The sequence below is a fragment of the Euprymna scolopes genome, chromosome 17, assembly GCF_053919585.1.
Source record: "Euprymna scolopes isolate OS-2025 chromosome 17, ASM5391958v1, whole genome shotgun sequence".
Taxonomy (NCBI): domain Eukaryota; kingdom Metazoa; phylum Mollusca; class Cephalopoda; order Sepiida; family Sepiolidae; genus Euprymna; species Euprymna scolopes.
The window spans coordinates 119,444,325-119,463,702 of NC_136498.1; the positions used below are offsets into that span (position 1 = coordinate 119,444,325).

Here is a 19,378-nt window from a genome sequence, read left to right on the forward strand (position 1 = left end):
ACCACCGTCAATAATTTCCCCCACTCCTTATCTGTGCCTAAATCAAAACGTAGATTCCATGAACAAAGCTTCTTTCTTAGAACTGCATGTCTGTGGAACTCTGTTCCGCTTGCCTGTTTCCCTCCCGACTTCAACCTGGATGTCTTCAAGTCCAACACAAACAAATTCCTGATGAACCGCCCCCTTAAGTAATGACACTTTATCAATTCTCCAATACTATTGCTACACTATCCCATTGATTACTGTACACACAATAACCCTTATCCCCGAGTGGCCCTTGGGCCTTGATAAGTGGTGAACTCCATGTAAAAAAAAAAAAAAAAGTTTTTTAAATAAAAAGAAAAGTGTGCCTGAAAACGAGCAAAACTATTTTGCACTTTAAAAGAAGACAAATCTCCTAATTACTCAACTTATCGTACAAAAAAATAATCCGCTTATAAACATTTTGTGCATCCAAATTTTATTTTTAGTTCAATCTCATTGTTTGTTAAATTTGTTGACAGGTTTCAAAAGTGCAAGATTTACAACTGGATTATAAGAATTGGGGAGAAAAAAAAAACGGTACTTGTACAGTTTAATGAAGACATTAAAATGAAAATTTTTTTTTTTTTTTTTTTTTTTAATTCAATTTTCACCCCAAACAAGGCACAGTGCTACTTTGAAGCAGGGGGCTACTATCAGGGACTTAATTAGCGGAGTCATTATGAAGGGAGATGAGTAGAAAGATGTTTGTTAACATTACACTTGAACTTCTGCATATTATTGCAGTTGGGAAAGCAGAATCCCGGAAGGGAGTTCCAAAGACCCGCAGTTCTGGGGAAGAAACTATTGGAGTAAAAGGCTTTCTTGCACCTAGGGATCTCTACTGTAAAGGGATGAGACTTAGTAGCTTGTCGGGTTTGTCGGGAGTAGTTACGTCGAGGAGGTACAAGTGTTTGCAGTTAGTCAGAGCATTCAACATTAAAGTATTTGTAGAACAGGCAGAGGGATGCAACATCTCGTCAATGGGACAGAGGCTGAAGCCTAGATGACAGTTCAGGACCTATCAGGTTGGCGACTCTCTTTTGAACCCTGTCCAGGAGCGAGAGACAAGCAGCAGATGCTCCAGCCCAGATGTGACAACAGTACTCCATACATGGGCGAATGGTAGCCTTATAGAGGTATAGGATACTGTCAGGCGTAAGTAGTTTTCTAGCACGGTAGAGGGAGCCAACCTCCCTTGCAGCAGCCTTGGCAATGCTTTCAATGTATCTATTCCAGTTCATATTCCCTGTAAACATTAGGCCGAGGAGTTTAAAAGAAGTACTTTCAGGTAATGTGTTCTTGGCCATTGCTATTGGTGGTAGAGAAGGTTTCTTGTAGTTATTGAAGGAAACAAGCTTAGTCTTAGCAGCATTGAATGTGATCAACCATTTTTGTCCCCATTCCACTACGGATTGGAGGTCATCCTCTAGTGTTTCTGCCATTTCCTTGGATATGTGTTCATTTGTTTTCCCCTCATATCTGTTATAGAGAGTGGTGTCATCGGCAAATATACCCATCTCCGAAACAATTTTATCAGGGAGGTCGTTTATGAATATCAGAAATAATAGAGGTCCAAGGATAGACCCCTGAGGTACTCCCGCATTTATGTCATATTGTTTGGATGTACAACCGTCGAGGACAACTTTGATTTTTCTATTACTTAAGAAGGATTTAATTACATTATGAATTCTTCCAGTGATTCCATATGATCTAATTTTCCTTAGAAGACCATCGTGCCATACCTTGTCAAAAGCCTTAGATATATCGAGGGCCACCGCTATACCCTCCCCTGTTTTATCCAATGAACGGTATATACGTTCAGAAACTACAGTTAAGATATCTGCTGTTGAACGGGCTTGCCTGAATCCATATTGTTTGTCAGTCAGGAGTTTAGCAGCTGTTGGATGCTGGACTAGAGCTTGATTAACTAAGGACTCAAATATTTTGGCGAAAAGCGGGAGGAGGCTAATGGGGCGATAATTTAGTGGGTCAGTTCTTTCACCAGAATTCTTGAAGACTGGTATTGTACGTATCTGTTTTGAACTGGAGATCTCCGAAAAAAAAAAATTTCACTTAATTTGATCAAATAGTTTTTTTTGTTTTTATTTTTACAACGGAAAAACATGTTTTTATGAGAGCACATTGAAGGCAGACATCTTTTTTTGTTTGGAGTTTATAAAGGCCACAGGGAGATAACTCAATGTAAAGCACCGACACCCCCTCCCCTTCTTTAATAACTAACTTTTCTTCCTAAAAATTGAGCCTTTTGCTCGCTATCATAACAAATTGTTTTTTCCCTGTAAAACAAAAACTACTTGATAAAATTAAGTGAAATTTTTTTTCGGAGAACTTCGTTCCATAACAGATACGTGCAATATAACATTTTTTTTTCGATATTTTCATTTTTTAATGTCTTGATTAAAATGTACAAGTACCAAAAAACACAAATTATCGTTTTGACTGCACTAGATCTATTTTAGATTTTTTCGCATTCTTAACTCTTCCTCTCTCGCTTAGGTTGATGAGGTTACATCTGCAGTTGACTGACCCACAGCAGGTGTTGATCTTTTCAAAGTTTAAATGATTGAAATTTGATTTGACATCTGTCAAAACAAATCTTTCTACGAAATTTGACTGAATCTTTCCTCGTTTCTTTCATCTGTTTTTAGCGTTTTATAAATTGCCATGTTAAGACGTGCTGGTATAAATTTGTATGACAATTTAGTATTATGGTTCATTTGTGTGGATAAATAGGTGTTTCACGAAAGAAATAAAAGCAAAGTAAAATGTAATAAAATGACAATTGCAGTCAAATAAAATGAATATAATCTGTGTCTATTTCCATTTTTTTTCAAAGTGCGTCTCCTCTGAGACACAAGGTCGTAGAAAAACATGGCGCAAGTCAAATAATTGCATTTTTTGTGCACGTTGTTTTATCTATATAACTAGCAGGGGTGCCCGGCGTTGCTCGGGTATTTGGAGGTGTATGCTGTGCAAAAAAACAAAAAAATGGTTAATTTTTTAAAACTTTGACCCCTATTATGACCCCTTAAAATTTATTGTTTCGGGCTCAAATCACTTTATTAAGTTAGATCCAGGTTCAAGGAACCTATATCTAAAATTTCAAGTGTCTAGACCCAAAATTGTCGGAGGAGTTTAGTAGAGTTCTTAAAGGTCAAATCGTTGAAATTTGACCCCTTAACAGCCAAATTTCTGGCTGACACCCGTCACATCGATTTTCCCAAATCTCAGTACCCGGTATTTCAAATTTCGAGTCTATAGACTAAAAATTGACAGAGTTATTGCATAGGGAAATGTACACAGACAGACAGACAGACACGTTCACTTTTATAGATATATAGATTATAAAATTCTGTGGACCATGTGCCTTTACTTGAATCTTGTCTTCCATGATTGGGTGATTGTCAATAGCATATTCAGATTCCTTGTACAAAAATACACTTATATGACAAATTTCATTGCTTAGTCTTGTGTTTTAACAAAGATATAACATTTTTACTGAAAAAGTAGTGTAAAAAATGTGACAAAATGCATATGGTCTTAAAGAGGGGAAAATATCCAAACATATGAGGCACAAAAATAGCCATAACTTCCTTAATTTTAATTGAATTTTAAAAATTTAAAAAGATTCTTTCTTATCAAGCTTGTTCTATATATATATATATATATATATATACACACACCAATATTGAAATAGTTTAAGCCATTTAAATTTTTTCATGTGCATGGACATGGCTCAGAGGCTAAGGAATGAGGGTGGAGAGTTGTATGCTTTGGTTTCGGTTCTAGCTGATGGCACCAAAGTCATATATATATATATATATATATATATATATATATATATTAGTTTGATCTCACTACTATATATTAGGTTCAATATAATAATAGAGAATTGTCTCTATAATAATAAATATGTAATCTGCATGAATTAAAAGATCACATGTAAACATATCGGACAACACTAGTAAGTATATAAACCGGTAAAAATAGCTGCTAAGTAGTCAAAATTGAAAAAAATTGGAACTTGGCAAGCATAAATCAACTTAAAGTGTTTTTGTATGCATGCACAAATATACATTTATATACGTTAAAGTCAGTTTAATTTTTAACTATTTCTTATTCATCTGATGATAGCTCAAACAGTAATGACTAAGGCTGAAGCATTTAACATTTTGATTTCAATTCTAGCTGCTGGCACCCAAGTTATATTTCTTTTTTATCTTTGAAATCCGTAATATATATTGGGTACAATATAATAATCAATAGAGTATTGTCTTTATAATATAATAATAAATATGAAATCTGTATAAATTAAAATATCATTTAAGCATATTTTACGACTGGGCAATGCTGAGCGCCCTGCCAGTAATAAATATTTAAAGTGGTGCCTTGTTATGACTTGTGACCCATGATAAAACCGATTTTTCGTCAGCATCTTCTGGTTGTTTGCATAAATATATGGATTTTAGGGGACGTAATGTGGGTACAATTTTTAATTTGCAAATTAAAATAATTTACATTTGTATTTTAATCGAAAGTGCTCGGATGAATCAGATGAGCAGCAAAATCCCACCCCTACACTGTAGAGATTCCTAGATGCCATAGATGCTTCTACTTAAATAGCTTATTTCGGACGGCTAGACTTTGGAATTCCTTCCCGGTTTCCTGCTTCCCTGACATGCAAAAGTTCAAGTGTAATGTGAACAAACATTTCACTGCTCAACTCCCTCTCTAGTATCCCTGTAGACCTGGTCCCAAGTAGTAGCCCTTTTATGAGTTAGTGGCCTTGTTTGGGGCGAAATAACAATAAATAACAAAAGAAGTAAATATTTCAGATTTGCATTAAATTTGATCCATGGTCATTGGACACCACTGAAGCAAGATTACCTGAATTTCGGTTTGTGCCCTCTTAAGCTTCAAATTTGAAATATTTTCTAGAATCAAAGTTCATGTAATAGATGCTCATCAAAATTGGAATAAGGATTTTTGTGATTCTTCAATTTTTTTTTTTACACAGTGATCACCACTTATCAAGGCCCGGAAGCCACTCAGGGATAAGGGTTATTGCAAGTACATTACGTTAGTGTGGAGATTTGATGAAGTGTATAATTAAGGGGGCGGTTCATTAGGAATTTGTTAACATTGGACTTGAAGACATCCAAGTTGTAGTCCGGAGGGAAGCAGGCAGACGGAACAGAGTTCCACAGGCGTGCAGTTCTAAGAAAGAAGCTTTGTTCATGGAATCCGCGTTTTGATTTAGGCACAGATATAGAGTGGGGGAAGTTTTTCACAGTGGATTCAGCTAGACGGGTGTTTTTCGTGAAAGATTGGCGAGGGGGGGCCAGAGATTGGAGTTCAGACGAGCACCTGCCATGAAAATAATGATAAAACAAGGATAGGCTCGCAACGTCTCTTCTGTGGGAGAGAGGTTGCAGGGTAGAGAAAAGGGCATCCCCCACTAAGCCACGAAGTCTATTTTGTACTCTGTCAAGGCAGGATAGGCTGTTTTCGGGCGCTCCTGCCCAGATATGGCAACAGTATTCCATCTTTGGACGTACTTGGCTTTTATATAGATAGAGAATTGCATCAGTAGTGAGATATCTTCTGGAGCGGTAGAAGGATCCCACCATCTTTCCAGCGACCTTGGCAACAGACTTGATGTACGTGTTTCATTTCAGATCAGGAGTAAAGGTCAAACCCAGAATTTATCAAAAGAAATAAAAATTCACAAAAGAGAAACAAAAGTGAGGAAAAAAAAAATGGAAGCATCAAATACGTCCTAAAATAGAATACTGTTGCCACATCTGGGCAGGAACTGTTCAGTGCACCCTATCCTGCCTTGGTTCAAAACCGGCTTCGAAACCTAGTTAGTGATGCCCTTTTCTCTTCCCTGCAACCTCTTTCCCACAGAAGAGATGTTGCAAGCCTGTCTCTGCTCTATTGTTATTTTCATGGCAAGTGCTTGTCTGAGATCCAATTTATGGCCTCCCCCCCCCCCATTGTCAAACTTTCACAAAAAAGAAACACTCTACTGGCTACAACGACTATCCACAATTTCTACATTAAATCTAAATGCAGATTCCACGAACAAAGCTTCTTAGAACTGCTTACTTGTGTAGATGGCCTGTAGCTGTATCGTAGCCTTCAAGTTTAATGTAAACAAATTCTTGTTGAGCCCTCCCCATAAATAATCAAGTTATATCCAACTTACACCATTAACGATTACTACACTATTATGTTTAATTCATTAACCCTTATCCTTGAGTGGCCTTTAGGTCTTGATAAGTGGTGACTCTTGCTAACAAAAAAAGTTTAAAATAATTACAATTTTGGAAATTTATTATGAATGGCATTGTTTTTTTTGTTCATTCTTAAATTATTGGTTTCTGCAGTTAAACAAAATTAATGTAACAATTTTTTTTTTTAAATTGTTTAAATAAATGGTACAATTTGTGACCTATATTAAAAACAACTTTTCGTCTGCATCTTCCGACTGTTTACGTGTGCAGCCGGGAGATAGCAAGGCACTTAGCCAATCAGATTGCATCTTCTGACTGTTTACGTGTGCAGCCGGAAGATAGCAGGGCTCTTAGCCAATCAGATTGCATCTTCTGACTGTTTACGTGTGCAGCCGGAAGATAGCAGGGCACTTAGCCAATCAGATTGCATCTTCCGACTGTTTACGTGTGCAGCCGGAAGATAGCAAGGCACTTAGCCAATCAGATTGCATCTTCCGACTGTTTACATGTGCAGCCGGAAGATAGCAAGGCACTTAGCCAATCAGATTGCATCTTCCGACTGTTTACGTGTGCAGCTGGAATGTTTCCTGTTTGGTTTCATCATCTTTTGATTTTGATGCCGGGTTGTTTTCATTCAGCATCTTTTGGCTGTTTATGTAAACAGTCGGAATGTGCTGATAGAAAGTCAGTTTTATTTCTGATCACAAACCGTACCATTAAGAAATAAGTTTATTCATTTTTCTGTTTTGTTTTTTTGGGGTTTTTTTTTTTTGTTTGTTTGTTTTTGTTTTGTTTTTGTTTTTCACCACCTCCCCTTTTTTTCTGTTAACTATTCTAGGCATTCTAATTTTTGTTGTTTAATTTTTTTAATTGGATATTTTTAAAGTTTAATTCAATCATTAATTGAATTGTTTGGTTATTTTTACATTAATTGAATAAAATTGTTGAAAAGTTTTACTTTAAAGAAGATTCATTTAAAAAAAAATTACATTTTAACGTGAATAGATTATATTATTTAATTAGAATTCATTATTGGGATAAGTATTATTTATTAATTTTTAATATTAATTGCGGACTATTATCCTTATCTTTTCTTAGTTGTTTTACAACAGCAAAGTCGGCCAGAGGCTTACTTGGCCAAAACGTAGTGAGACGATAACAACTACGGAAAGCTGTAATTGCAGTGGATGCAGTCAAGAGATTCAGAGTTTCTATCCCATCGCGGTTACCACCTGACGAATGTCAGAGGAATAGTTGGTCGAAACGTCATGAAACAACTAAGAAAAGATGAGGATAATAGTCCACAATAAATAAAATTTAGTGAATAGATTAGATTTATAAAAGTTGCATTGCTAAAAAGTTTTTTTTTTTGTTTTTGTTTTTTTTTTGTGCCTTTAAACAGCTTTGTATCAATTTCCCTTGGCCTGAGTGCCTGTAATTCAGCTGGGCATTTAAGCAATCACCCGGAAGTCGCCCCAAATCATGCTGGTATCACCTTTGCTGTATCAAATACACTGGTAAGTTGACACACAAATAATCTAACATAATCTAACCCACTCTTCAAATCTCCATATTTCTTTTTATTTTTATTGGTTGTACATTTTTTTTTATATGCATAAGGTCTTTTGCTTTTTTTATTAAATTATATAATTTTAAATATACTTTTGAGAGTTAAATTTAATTATTACATCATTTGGTCATTAAACAAAGCTAGGTGCTTGTCCAGAATTCCATCTATATTAAAAAAAAAAAAAAATTAAAAAAAAAGTACTTATGATAAAAAGAAAATATCATACACCAAAAATCACATAAGTTGATCAAATAGTTTTATTTTTCGATAAAAAAAAATTATTTTCAAACGAATTTGAGTTTTTCTAATACCTCCCTATCCCCATGTTAAAAATGTCTTTTTTTTTTAATTATGCAAATTTAAATTATTTAATTATCTCTTTTCTTCCTTCAGACTGTTTTCAAAATGGCATCATGAGATTGTCTCTTGTACTTTAGCTATAAATGTGATTTTTTTTTTCTGGCGCTTCTACAGAATTGAGACGAAATTTTGTAGTCGATAAATGGAGTTTTCAGATAAAAAAAAACGGTTTCAACTGATTTTTTTGTAAATTTTAAAAAGTTACAATTGTAATTTTTAAATTATGCAGTCGAAATTACCTAAATATTACTAAATTATTAAAGAAAACAACTTTTAATTGTGTTAGCAGGTGAAAAATTGCTGCCATCTTGTTTTAATCAGAACAGAAAATTACCTCCTTTTTGAACTCTCAATCTTGCGATCGTTTTCATCAAATTCTATTTTTTATTTTTTTAATAAGTAATTTTCTACCTTATCGATTTTTATAATTTTTTGGATATAATTATCTTAAAAATACATTTTCATGTGAAATTCAATTTTACAATTTCCAAAATTTCGTCCCAATAGTGTAGAAGTACCTTTTTTTTTCTTTTTTTTTTTTTTTAAATAAAACTACTTGATCAATTATTATGATTTTTGGTGCACGATATTTTCATTCTGTCACGGTATGTACATCACCCAGATTTTTCTTTTCTTTTTGGATTTTAAATATAAGGGGAATTCGGGGCAAGCACCTAAAATTATAACTATAATAATTAAGGTAATGTTGTTTTAATCTTTATAAAATGATTGGCTGTTAAAAGAAAAAATAAAAGGTAATTGCAACTTCTCTTCCAATTTTCGGATTTGTAGTCATACCCAAATGTATTTCATTTTCTTTTGATGGATTGATACTTGCTATTTCTTCTGATGAGTTAAGGGCAAAATAAATTCATTGATTGATATAAGTAAATGGATGATTTTGTGCTACGAAACAGTTGCTGTCAAAAATTGTGAATGTCAAGTACTTGAAGGAATAAATTGTAAGATGGACAACTTGGAATATAGACTTTTGTCATTTATTTGTCATATGCTCTGTAATTATATTGAGCTTCATAAATTTAGGATTGGTATAAATAAAAGGTAAAATATAAAAATATTTCCAGATATATATGTATATATATATATATATATATATATATATATATATATATATATATATATATATATATTTCTTTATATCTTTTTGGATTTGTATATATGTATTTATATTTCTGTATGTGTATGCATATGTTTGGATATGTATGCCTATATGTATGTATGTGTATATGCTTATATATATATATATATATATATATATATATATATATTAGCATGGGTGCCCAGCGTTGCCTTTTGAAGTAAATACTTAAAGTTTACGCATAAATCTATACTTTCGTATATTAATTTTATGTGAGTAAATTAAGTAGTTATATATATATATATATATATATATATATATATATAGTGCAAACCTTAGTTGAGATTCAAAGACTTACATTTTTTTCTTTTATATAACTCTTGTTTATTTCATCTTTGATTTCTTCATTACAGCCGTTTCATTAATGGGATGGCAATTTTATGATTTTATGCGTCCATAAAAATTTCCTATCCTCACCAACTCGTCAGATGTTGTTTCCATTTGATGTTACCAACAAAAGGTTGATTTTGTACATGATAAACCTGGTGTTTGGGCAAAAAGAAATTCCATCCCCACGTTGCTACATGTCAGCCATCTTGAGTGTCATGCTAATATATATATATATATATATATATATATATATATATATATATATATATATATATATATATATATATGAGCTATTAATAAAATTGAAATGATTGACTTGTTTACAAAAAATCAAAATGCATTCTGATGGATTTAGTTTTTTAATTTTTTTAAAAATTGGATTTTCTAAATTTCATCTATACAAAATTGCACTTTTTTGTATTTAAATATTCGTTATTTAGTAAAATAATTTAATATTTAATTATCAAAGTCACGTTGTGGCAAAAGACACGCGCACACGCATGCAGTTTATTTTAATAATATAAAGATTTGTGGTTTCTGTAGTTTTCATTTATAATACAACTCTATAATGTATTACTTTATAAGTATAACAATTATGAATTCTTATTTATTGCTAGTCGACCTTAGTTCTTATGGTACCATGGTCGACTTATGTAGCTTTGTAACTTTCACTTCCCTTTATCCGTTAGTCCTCACACTCCATAGCAATTTTTCTAACAAAGGGGGAAGAACTGCTGTTTTCTGGATTGGAACCTATCCATCCATCTAACACTTACCCCCCCCCCTTTTTTTTTATTTTTAAACCTCTTTCACCCCAGACAAGCATATTACCACTTGGGACATAAGGGGCTACAATTTGGGATCATGTCTAGCAGGGAATTGTGGGAAGTTAATTTTAACAATTATCATAAAATTTATTAAGTATAACGATTATTCTTATTTATTGCTAGTGGACCTTGGGTTTACTTTTGGTAGCTTTGTAACTTTCACTTCCCTTATTTTGTCCGTTAGTCCTCACACTCCATAGCGATCTTTCTGACAAAGGGGGAAGAATTGCTGTTTTCTTGAGTGGAACCTATCCATCCATCTAACACTTATCTTTTAATTTTTCTTTTACTCTTTTTCACTTCAAACAAGGCATATTGCCACTTGAGACATAAAGGGCTACTATTTGGGATAATGTTTAACAGGGGACTGTGGGGAGTTGGGCAACAATATGCCTGTTTGTATTACATTTAAACTTCAGCAGGTTAGTACAGTCATGATAGCAGGAAACGGGGAGGGAATTCTAAAGTTTAGCAGTCTGAAGGAAAAAAATTATTAGAGTAGAAGGCTAGTTTTTGCCCTTGAAATAGTATTTGTTTTTTTGTTTTTTTTAGTTTCTTACATCAATTGGCTTAATACCTAGTCTGGAGTGATTTTCATATTATAAAAGTTCTTAGTTTATAACAAGCAATTGGAAGTCTGCTAGTTACTGAATATGATATTATCAGAAGGCACAGTTTATCCCCTTCCTCTCCCAACAATACCGAAAATATCTTCGAGTGCAAAATAATCAAGAAACAAAGATTCACGTAGTTAATGTTTATGTGGAGAGTATTTCCTTCTACAATAGCAAACTGAACTCTAACTACCGAGCTAAGCAATAAAGTGGACATCATCTAAAAAAAAATTCTTTAGAGTACTGAGTATACAATGCCCAAAGAAAAATAGTTTCTTGGCCTTTTAACTAGGATCAAAGTGTAGTATCTGTCTTCAGATGCTACACTTAAGTAATTGGTCCTTGGTCAATGTGGGGAAAAACGCTTCATACTGAGACAATTACTATTTATTTGGATACTGCAAGAGTGCCCCTTTTTAGGGACGCTGGTTTTCCCCCACATTAAAAAACGACCTTGTGTCTAATTTGCTTTCATGGGGAAGCAAATAAATACCATCTGTTCTGATGTTTATTCTGTCCTCAGTCAGTGAATGAGAAGTCCTTCCAGACCGAGGCAAATTTTATTTTTGTTTCAATCTAGAGTGTCCCTTTTGTTTTTGTTTTGTGCTTTTTGTTTTTTGTTTTGTTTTGTTTTGTTTTTTGTTTGTTTGGTTTTTTTTTTTTTGAGAGGAAAAAGATGGATTTTCGACAGATTAAAAACTGACCTTGTGTCGTAACTTTGCCCTTGTGGGGAGACAAGTAAACAGGAACATGCAGTGATATGAGAAGATCTGACAAAAACTCTGGAGTACCTAAATCAAATGTAAATTTTTTAGATGGCTTGCACGCTCTCTACATCTAAACAAAGAAACAGAAGTGTTGAAGGAATTCTTAAGAAACCACAAAAATAATCCAAGGAAACCTGGTTATCAAATATTTGGGTGGACATTCGCAACCTATGACGAAAACCTGAAATACAAAACCAATGATACAAGATTTCGAAAGAATGTGCGACGATACAAGTAGACGACAGAAATGGAGAAACAGTTTTGGTTTTATGTTATAAATCAGTTCATTTTATCACTTTGGTTGATAATAAACTTATAAAAAATATACTACAATTCAACAAGAACCAACAATTCAGTTTTAGTTTATTGAGATTGTCAGACTGACTTCCTCATCTTGGTTGTTATAGTCACAACGTTTCGGCCGTTTTGCCCTCCGGCCTTCATCAGGTGTTTTGTATCGAACTGGGGAACCGTTTGTTAGGAGTCTCGAACCCAACCCTTTTTTATTATTATTATTATTATTACGGGGGTACCGTGTTCGGACTCCAGCTAGGCTCTGGGACATAGTTGCCGATTCTCTGTTTTGAATGTTACTTTTCACTGCCTTCGTTCAGGATTGAACTCAGCACCTTTGAGTAACTGTAAACTTTGATACAACGTCTAGGACCACTCGGCCATATGTCACTAAAACACCTCATCTCAAAAATACAGACAATTACAATAAAGTTTTAGTATTGAAGCATATTTATTGCTTATTTATTGCTTGCGGACTATTATCCTCATCTTTTATTCCTCTGGTCTTCATCAGGTTGTTACTGCAACAAAATAGCAACTCCGAATCTCCTGACTGCATTCTCAGCAATTACTGCCTTCCATAGTTGTTGTCATCTGACCATGTTTTTTTTTTTTTTTTTTTTTGTTTCACCACATTTTGTTTTTCGTCTCGCCAAAACGTGGTGAGACGAACAACAACTATGGATGGCAGTAATTGTTGAGAATGCAGTCAGGAGGTTCAGAGTTCCTATCTCATCGTGGTAACCATCTGACGAAGGCCAGAGGAATAGTTGGCCGAAACATCATGAAACAACAACTAAAAAGATGAGGATAACTCATCTCACTAAGCACGTCAATTAATTAAATAAAATATGTATTTATTGCATTTTAATTTAACATTTTTTTCTTTTTTTTAATTAACACTGTACGTTTTTGATTAACACTGTACGTTTAGTTTTACTGTTTATTCATGTTGTTTTTTTGTTAATGTTTTTTATATATTTTTTTTTTCATACAAGATATATATATATATATTCATACAAGACCGCCTCATTCCCCAAAAGTTTACTGTTTATTCATTTTCTTTTCTTTTAATGCTTTATATATATATATATATTCATACAAGACCGCCTCATTCCCCAAAATTATTATAAAATTTACAATCCTTTTTGCAACTCAGCCATTTTGGTACAAATATACTTCAGATTATGTTTGACTTGTCCACCAAATCAGTCCTGAATATCCAACACTCTTTATTCAATGACAAACGCACTTGGATACAACATGTAAAATTGTCAATAACTTTGGCACAATCCTTTCTTTGCACTGCCCTGATTTTGTCTATGATGGCCCTCTTTAGTTGACAAAATAGTTTAGGAATTGTTTTAGTAGAAATTAGGTAACTCCACAGATGAAATTTAAGGGTCATCATTCGGTGATTGTGAAACTCATTCTGAATTATACACTGATAAAAGGATCACCAATTTTCTTGCAAATCATTGAATGATGATAAAACAAAAACTGTTGGATGTTCAGGACTTAAACTTGATGGGCAAGTCAGGCATAGACTGAAACCTTTGTATAAAATATGGATGGATTGCAGAAAGGATTATGAATCTTATTAAATGGGTGTATTTTTTTGTGTGAAGGTGTTATCTTGTATTTAAAAAAAAAAAAATTCCTCAAATAATAAAAAAAAACTATATACCCCTAAAAAAACAGTATTTTATCTTTCAGGCGACCATTCCTGGAATAACTTGTGGTCCGTTGACTGCAGAATTGGTCACTCAATCTCATGGACGATGGTTTCCAGTTTTTTTCATTGCAGCCGGAGTGAACTTTGTCGGAGCCATCATATATTTAAGTCAGAGTGCGGCTAGTCAGGTTCTTTGAGACGAGCAGAAAAACAAAAAAAATAAAAAAGCACACACTTTCACACAAATGGAAACAAATCCGATAATTTACAAAGAAAAATCTTTTTTTTTTTCTTGTCCAGGAAATACGTCTTCATTTTCCGGATTTTATCCTTTAATATTCAGGAGGGTGGGTCTGAAATTTGGATTTTACTGCAAAGAAATTTCAGTCAAGATTAAGAATATTTTAAAAGAAAGAACAAAAGCCGAAAATTGATTGCATAATCAAGTTTGAAAATTGTTGATCATTTGAGATTTTTTTTTTTTTTGTTTTGTGACGAAACGAAGGTTTCTTTATTGGCCGTGATTGTTGAAAATTCTCCGCACATTATCTTCCATTTGTTTATAACACGAATAATGTTGGAAACCTCATTCAACGTTTCCAGGATCGAATTCAATTCTATTAAATAGAAATTTAGAGGGAGGGGAGTGGGATATAAATTTACGTTTTCTCTTTTTTTTTTTTCATAATTATTTATTTTAACATGTATATATGGTTTATACAACTTACATAAACAAGTTGAGGGTTCGGTCCATATGACCTCACCAAAGCCACTATTTTATTAAAGTGGCAGTTGAGTAAAATAGCAGCTCTGAAAAGCTCACACAGACCGAAATCTCAACTTAATATAAGGCAAACAAAACATATATATATATATATATATATGCACACACTAACAATTTTGAAATATTTATTATGAAATATTTTAGGAACGGATATATGCTGACTTATTGCTTGGTTATAAGTCTAAACTAATGCGAGTTAGATTTAGATAATTCAACAGAATCTGTAGATAAGAAACCTGAAAATATGAGGGGGTGCAAAAAGCAAGAAACGCTCATAATTTGATTGAATGTTTAATTGTGATAAAGTCCTGATTTATTGGTGAAATACTAAATCAACTAATGAATAATGTTTTTGACAATAGGTATGTTATACAGAACAGGAAGTTATATTATTTGTGTGTGTGTGTGTGTGTATATATATATATATATATATATATATACACACACAGACAATTGTTTTGAGCAATTTATATATATTTTTTTTTAATTCCAAACTGAATTATATATAGTTGTTTATGGATTTTAAATTCATTAAAATCAAATTTTAGAAAGGAAGAATATGTGTAATCAATATTTACATTTATTCAAAGTATCGCAATTATGTATAGGTGTATGTGTGTGCGTATATATATATATATATATATATATATATATATATATATATATATATATATATAAAGCTTATGTTTATATTTAATTACTTGGGGCATAGATTATATATAAATAACATAAAGATGTCCTTTGGATAGCTCAATAGAGCAATATTAGAGTTATAAGCATTTTTCTTTAAAGACACCATGTTAATAGAGATAACTGCACAAAAAATTACTCATTTTCTGAAAGATTTTCTTTTATTAGTCATGACATTGTGTATAATTGTTTCAGCTGTCAGTGTTGGCATAAAAGAATTTGTTCTCCAAATTATAATTTTCACAAACTTGGACTTCATGAGCGCATAGATGGAGCCCAATATTGGTCAAATTGTAATTTGGTGAACAGTTATATTATAGACCAACACCAGGGCTGAAACAATTGTATGCAACGTGACTAATAAAAGAATTTTTTAAAATTGAGTAAATTCTTGTGTATCATCTACTCTATTAAATGTGGTATCTTTAAAGAAATATATATATATATCAAGACTTTCTGTTAAGTAACCTGTAACTACTAGGGGAAAAAAGATATTTATAGTAAATTAATCGAGATTGTAAAAAAAAATTTTAAAAACAGTTTAAAATATTCAGTTTTGAATTTTTTCAAGTTTTTTGGGGTTTTTTTCTGTTTAAATTAATAAATTCTAAATATTAGAAAAAAATAAATTTTTAGGAAAAGAAAATATGCTGTTTGTACTCGGGATAAAATAGTTTTACCTTTTGTTAATGGAGTGACAGATATTTTATGCTTTTCTTTAATAAAACGGTATAAACAAAGGAATATAATGTTTGATGGGAAACTCCATCGAGAAAAGAACTGGAGAAGAATAAAACATTTTTTTTTTTTGTTTTTTTTATCTTGGTATTTTTTTTTTAACTAAAAGACTATACCAAAAAAATAAAAAAAGAGTAACTTTATGAAAAAAAAAAAAAAGTGTAAAAAAATAAAACCCTACTTTGATGATTTAATTTAAAAGAAAAAAAAATCAGATTCTTTTACAGAAGAATTGAACTCCATAAACACATTGTACAGAATACAAATGTTTTGAACACGTTGTAAAGAAAGAAAAAAATGGAGGTATTAAAACAATTTTTTTTTTTAATAACAGACTGTCTATCTAAAAAAGCCGCTTGATATAACCGTATGGAAGGGTCCAGCTAGGCTGTATATTTTTTGAGGTTGGCAGGATGAAAAGTGTTTAGAAAAGAAAAAGAAAAAAAAGAAATGACAAAATGGTGGAAACCGATTGAAATCCATTAATGTGTGTAACGTTTATTTTGATGCTCTCCATTTGACCAAATAATTAGCTCAAGTTTATCCCCGTTCGTTGGTCAGTTGAGCTGACCCTTGACCTTCAATCTTGTAAATGAATCATATTTGAGAGAAAAAGAAAAACGAAAGTTACAAATCAATTTCATTTTCTTCCTTTTTTTTTATTTTAAAAAGAAAACATGGTTCTTATTTGAAATAATAACAAAAATCGAAAAATTGAATTTCAATTAAAACCAATGTCATCTACTTAATTATCATGTCGAAATTGGTAACATATCCAAAAATTATGAAAACTGATAAAATAGAAAATTAGTTATTAATGAAAATTACTTTTGAAAAAAAAAAAATTGCAAGTTTTACTTAAATAATAAACGGGTCCACATTATGAATTACCTCCCTTGTTTAAGTTACATTTTAAAATAATAAAAGAATTGCTGGATGGAGAAAGTAAATGTTTTATGTAATGTAATAATGCTACTAGTTTGGACATGAAAATTAAGTAGATAATGTTGATTTTAGTTGAAATTCGATTTTTTTTTTTTTTTTTTTATTCCAAACAATTAAAAATTAAAATTTTAAAAAAGATAAAAAAAATTTTTTTTAATTTTTTAAAATTTTTATTTTTTATCTTAAAAAAAAAAAAAAATGGTGCTAACACAGTATAGAACACTATGTTAATTGTTTATTTTCTACTCATGTATATATATTTCAGAGAGCTTCACCACATGCTTGAAAACCAAATTCTACAATCTATCACGGTCTCAAGTCAGTCTTTTTGTTGTTAGGAGTTGCATACCAGTATCAGCCTTTATCTTTCTTTGGTAATCATCCTCTTCATCTTTGTTTCTGAATTTTTGAGATGAAGATTGGTTTTTCATATTGCTTGAATTCATTGGATTACTGTTCTCATTTTGAGTGTCATTTTCACAACGTTTTGGTCAATGTAACCTCCGACCTTCTTCAGGTATATCTTATCGAACGCGGGAATTTGGACAGAATTTCAAACAAAACTCTTTACTTACTTCATGGGGGTAACATGCTCTCGTTGTATCAACCATTACTGGATAGAGGTTCTAAGTAATTCACAATTGTATTTGAATTATATTGAAAGATTCTCGAGTTTGACAAGATACACCAGAAGAAGGTCGGAGGTTACATCGACCGAAATGTGAAAATTACACTCGAGATGAGAATAGTAATCTGAAGAATCCAAATAAAACTCATCTTTCTTTAATAAAATCTTTACATAGTTGCAGTCTGATAGCCATGAAACATATCCAAACGACGTTATTCTCTTTTCACGTTAGGGTTTGTGTTCCTTGATAGAAGCGCTGGTTGAGTTTGAATAAAATAAATACGTATTAGTTACGTTGGAAGGCAAAACACATTCAAACAAAATAAACAGATATTTCTTTTTATTTGAAATTTATATTGAAAAAATATTCAATATAAATTTCAAACAAAATAAATGTTTATTTTGTAATGTGTTGTTTTGACTTCAAACGTATCTAATACGTATTTATTTTATTGTTCTCTTGTTGTTTGTTTTTTTTTTTTGTTTTTTTGTTTTTTTAAACATCATTGATCATTTTGCTAATGTTAAACTTCTTTGTTATAGTTTCAATTCTTTATTTATCTCGCATTCTGGAAATTAATGGTCATGGAAAAGTTCTACGCAAATTTCCGAAAAACTGGAAAAAAAAAAAAAAAAAAAAGAACTGCGTAATAATTATGGGCTTGTATCTTCATCTAATTTTGGTAAATCCGAAAATTCAGTACTCAAAGCTAAGATGCCGGAAGTGGACTTGGTTTACCTAAATATGGAACGTAACGTACAGCCAAGCTTGAACTTAATACATGAGTTTTTAGTGTGATTCAAATCTTATCCGTAGCTGAATACTTGATGCTCCGCTAGGGTTATCAAGCGTACTTTTTGATCGTGACAGCATCATTAGATGGGGTGCCTACCACGGATTAAGAGAGGCCCATCTACCCTTAAGAGAAGGATAGATCGCGCCAGTTTCCCAATCTGGTATTTTACCTTGCAGTACATACAGCACCTAATCTTCCCAAATGGTCACCCATTTGGTACTGGCCAGGCTCTATGTTGCTTGACTTCAGTGATCTCGCAAAAAAATCTTCTGAACACGAAAAGTAAATGGTGAGTGGCTATTGTCACTGACAAAAAATTTAGATTTTATTAATTTTAAAATGAATTGTTCCCAAATCGATACCACTTATCCTCAAGTGGCTTTAAGGTCTTGATGAGGGTTAATTTGAGAGTATGGTAGTCACTGAGGCAACAGCATAGTAAGGTAGTAGTGGAAATGGGGTAGAAATGGATTTGGGGGGAGGGGGGCTCAACAAGAACTTGTTTACATTGGACTTGCAAACAACCGTATTGTAGGTTATTTTCACAATGTTTCAACCAATGTAACCTCCAAACTTAAAGTGCATCTCTTAAGGGAAAAAATCGATACTGAAACTGTTTTTCACATCAAATCTGTTTTCTGAAGTCCATATAAGATTAATTGCTCTTTCTGCTTCTTTAACTCTAAACACTTGAAACTATTTTCTATCTTTATAAATCTACAAGCATTTCAGCCCGGCGTTGCCCGGGTGTTTGGATGTGTAAGTTGAGCAAAAAAAAAAAAAAAAGTAGTAGTAGGAAGGCAGGCTCAAACCCGTACCGCAAAGAAGGAAAAGAATGGGGTAAAACCTAACGTTTATGCTGTTATGACCACCGCCAAACCGGAAGCGACATTTTTTAAAATTAAGGCTAGACAAT

The 19,378-nt window shown here is 32.4% G+C and overlaps 1 protein-coding gene across 1 annotated transcript in view; it reads left to right on the forward strand.

Annotated features, from left to right (window-relative positions):
- The window catches only part of LOC145296933 (uncharacterized), a 160,385-nt gene extending 146,227 nt beyond the window's left edge, over positions 1-14,158 (forward strand). Inside the window, exons 8-9 of the mRNA XM_080143137.1 lie at positions 7,687-7,801; positions 13,922-14,158. Of these exons, the coding sequence (XP_079999263.1) occupies positions 7,687-7,801; positions 13,922-14,077 (271 nt within the window). The 3' untranslated portion in view covers positions 14,078-14,158. The remainder of the gene's footprint in view (positions 1-7,686; positions 7,802-13,921) is intronic.
- Positions 14,159-19,378: the final 5,220 nt, after the last annotated feature.